We start from the raw sequence: 3,862 nt of genomic DNA, 5'->3' as shown, positions 1-3,862 counted from the left end.
CTGAACCTGCAAATCGACCCCACCATCCAGCGGGTCAGGACTGAGGAGAGGGAGCAGATCAAGACCCTCAACAACAAGTTTGCCTCCTTCATCGACAAGGTGAGACATGGTCCTTCCTAGAGCAGCCTGTGAGTCTGCAGGGAATGCTGAACAGAGGTGGAGGGNAGAGGCTTTTGCCTTTGTTTCAAGCTCATTCTCTCTCCAGATTGTGTGCACCTCTTCCGTTAGACTGGCATCTGGAAGTCAGGGTCAGAGTTCCTCTCCTCCAGAGGTTGCACTATAAGGGTGTCTGATCCCAGTGGACTGAGATAACTGAAAGACTCAGAAAACAGACTGGTAGGGAAATGGAAGAGTGTAACTATGTATAGTGCAGTTGGGGGACATGCCAGCCTCACAAANTTGCAGCATACTTCATCAAGCCACGGCTAACCTGGCAGTGCCCTGCATGAGTACTCTGCCCTCCTTAGAGAGGTGGCATTGGGTGCTTCAGTCTGGACTGTTTCCCTCTCAGACACAGAACCAGGTTCTACCTACACTGAATGAGTTCAGTCAGACAGCCTGAGAAGGCACCCACACTAGTGAAGGGGTCATAGAAGGGTGAAACTCAAACGTTTCCTCCTCACACTCGGCCCCTCCAGGTGCGGTTCCTGGAGCAGCAGAACAAGGTCCTGGACACCAAGTGGGCCCTGCTGCAGGAGCAGGGCACCAAGACCGTGAGGCAGAACCTGGAGCCTATGTTTGAGCAGTACATCAGTAACCTCCGCAGACAGCTGGACTGCATCATTGGAGAGAGGGGTCGCCTGGACTCTGAGCTGAGGAACATGCAGGACACAGTGGAGGACTACAAGAGCAAGTGAGTTACAAAGAAGGAAGAATCCAGTCTCAAGACTTTATAAAAATGGAATCTCAAATCTAGACAGGGGCTCCATGATTTAAGAAAGTTTGGTCACAGAGATAAAAATGAGAACTAATGGTCAAAGAGCAAAAGCCTAGGACCAGGAGGGCCTAGGGTTATAGGACATTAAGGAATAGAAAAGGAATGAATTAGTTAATAAAAAAGTCACCTTTTAGGCATGTTTGGATATGTTATATTCAGAGAATATGGGGGCAGAGTCACAGGCTGCCATTGATGGCTTCACCTAATTAGCCCCAATGTTGTATGCCTTTCCTCTCACAGATATGAAGATGAAATCAACAGGCGTACAAAAGCAGAGAATGAATTTGTGATGCTGAAGAAGGTGAGCTGACTAATCATGAAGATGGGTTCCTCAACTGAGAGAGAGAAATGTCATTGCCTTACTGTTCCATTCCAGAGAAATGGTGGCGATGGAGACAGAGGTGAATGGTCTGGGCTAGAGAGTTAATCTGACTTCCTGTTGTTCATGGTGTTCTCAGGATGTAGATGCTGCCTACATGAACAAGGTTGAACTGCAAGCCAAGGCAGACAGTCTGACAGATGAGATCAACTTCCTGAGAGTTATTTATGAGGCAGTAAGTCCCCAAATTCTCCCCTTCTCTCTCTTTCTCCTTCCTATTCCCTTTATATCCTTCTGTGCAAAGTGCTGGGAGCCTCTGTGATCCAACACAGACAGAGATGACCATGGCAATTTCTGTTCTGCAGGAACTGTCTCAGATGCAAACTCAGATCTCAGACACATCTGTGGTCCTATCCATGGACAACAACCGCTGCCTGGACCTGGACAGCATCATTGCCGAGGTCAAGGCCCAGTATGAGGACATTGCTCAGAGAAGTCGGGCTGAAGCTGAGTCCTGGTACCAGACTAAAGTGAGTATTGGGGTGGTCGCTAATGTGGATGCATGGGACCCACCCTCAAGTCCATAAGTCATCAGTCCAAGACTTGAGTATTGGAGATCCACTAAAGAGAAACTAGCGTGTTCTCTTTGGAAATGTACCTTATTCTTGGGTTATAGAATAATGATTTATTCTAAGAGCAAAAGAACCCAGAGGTAGATGCAAAGTTGCTGTAAACAGGATCCATGCTCTTTGCTTGAGCTGTACTCTGAACACTGGTCCTCATGAGACACTACAGAATATTTTCACTTCTTGAGGGAACTATGGAGTCTGTGGTCTCCTAAATCATGTCTTGCGGAAAAGCCAACACATCCATGGCAGTGTGTGCCACTTAGAGGTGGATTTGCTTCTGCATGTAACAACTTGTATAAATGTTCTCTCTTTGATTGGTCTTCAGTATGAGGAGCTTCAGGTCACAGCTGGCAGACATGGGGACGACCTGCGCAACACCAAGCAGGAGATCGCTGAGATCAACCGCATGATCCAGAGGCTGAGATCTGAGATCGACCACGTTAAGAAGCAGGTGGGGTAGACAGAGAAATGCATGGGTTGCTGGTCATTGTTTCCTGTCCTCTAACTCTTGCTCAGGCCTGGGGCTCAGCCTCTGCAGAGATGCACACTCCAAGATTGTTTTTGTTGTTCTCTCTTCCCAGTGTGCCAACCTGCAAGCTGCTATTGCTGATGCTGAGCAACGTGGGGAGATGGCCCTGAAGGATGCCAGGGGCAAGCTGGAAGGGTTGGAAGATGCCCTGCAGAAGGCCAAACAGGACATGGCCAGGCTGCTGAAGGAGTACCAGGAGCTCATGAATGTCAAGCTGGCCCTGGATGTGGAAATCGCCACCTACAGGAAGCTGCTGGAAGGAGAGGAGTGCAGGTGGGTAACTACATCCTCCAACCCCTGAGGACAGCTCCATGATGCTAGCACAAGATGAGGGAGCAGTGACTGTAGCCACAATGGTCTCTTTAAGAAACTCTTTACTGTGCTGGAGAGATGGCTCAGTGTTTAAGAGCACTAACTATTCTTCCAGAGTTACTGAGTTCAATTCCCAGCAACCACCTGGTGACTCACAACCATGTCATTTGGGATCCAGTGCCCCCTTCTGGTGTTTTTGAAAACAGCTACAGTGTACTCAAATATATAGCCTGCATAAAGAAATATTTAAAAACAAACAAACAAAACAAACAAACAAAAAACCCCAAACAAAACTCCAGTGGGTTCTCTCTGAACCTTCACCAAATTGAGGCTTCCCATTCGGACTGAGGTGAAGGCTGAGTAGTTCTCACCTGTTGATTTTCTCTCCTAGGTTGAATGGTGAAGGTGTCGGACCAGTGAACATCTGTAAGTACTCTGCTTGGCAAACTCCCCTTCTCCTTACCTTGTGACTTGATTATCTGGTCACAGTGGGCTTACCATGTCTGCGGTGTCCTTTTCCTCCTTCACAGCTGTGGTGCAGTCCACCGTGTCCAGCGGCTATGGCAGTGCAGGTGGTGCCAGCAGCAGCTTAGGCCTGGGTGGAGGCAGCAGCTATTCCTACGGCAGTAGCCATGGTCTTGGAGGTGGCTTCAGTGCTGGCAGTGGCAGAGTCATCGGAGGTGGCCTCAGCTCTTCTGGTGGCAGCCTTTCCACCATCAAATACACCACTACCTCCTCCAGCAAGAAGAGCTACAGGCAGTGAATTCCCTGTCACCAAGAGCTTGTCCCTGGTCCCAGATGTCACGGCTGCAGAACCCTGTGCTCAGAGCCCCGTGTTCAGGGGCTTCTCCTCCCTGGACCCCACCTCTGCTCTCTTGTTAGGGCTGAGGAGGCTGTGTCCTTTTGCTCATACTTCTGTCCCCATGCGTCCCCACTACTCATCTCTTTATAGTCACCCTCTGAGCTCACATCACAATTCACTCATATTTGGTGCTTCATGTTGTATCTGGTTTCCAGGCTCCTGCCTCCCTACCTCTGTCTCTGAGGCTGCCTTTGACAGGGTGTCTCTGTCACCTTCATTTTTGAAATCCTTGTCTGGGTCCTACTCCAGAAACGAGCAGCTCCCTATGAGTTTC

General features: G+C 49.1%; 1 protein-coding gene across 1 annotated transcript in view; it reads left to right on the top strand.

The window, feature by feature from the left end:
• Positions 1-3,489, top strand: part of Krt6a (keratin 6A) — a 9,601-nt gene extending 6,112 nt beyond the window's left edge. The window contains exons 2-10 of the mRNA XM_021216296.1: positions 2-99; positions 639-853; positions 1,178-1,238; positions 1,396-1,491; positions 1,622-1,786; positions 2,211-2,336; positions 2,467-2,687; positions 3,118-3,152; positions 3,257-3,489. Coding sequence (XP_021071955.1) covers positions 2-99; positions 639-853; positions 1,178-1,238; positions 1,396-1,491; positions 1,622-1,786; positions 2,211-2,336; positions 2,467-2,687; positions 3,118-3,152; positions 3,257-3,489 — 1,250 coding nt within the window. The remainder of the gene's footprint in view (position 1; positions 100-638; positions 854-1,177; positions 1,239-1,395; positions 1,492-1,621; positions 1,787-2,210; positions 2,337-2,466; positions 2,688-3,117; positions 3,153-3,256) is intronic.
• Positions 3,490-3,862: the final 373 nt, after the last annotated feature.

This window comes from Mus pahari, chromosome 17 (assembly GCF_900095145.1).
Source record: "Mus pahari chromosome 17, PAHARI_EIJ_v1.1, whole genome shotgun sequence".
Taxonomy (NCBI): Eukaryota; Metazoa; Chordata; class Mammalia; order Rodentia; family Muridae; genus Mus; species Mus pahari.
Note: the sequence above shows the minus strand (reverse complement) of the source record. Positions and strands in the feature narration are given on the sequence as shown.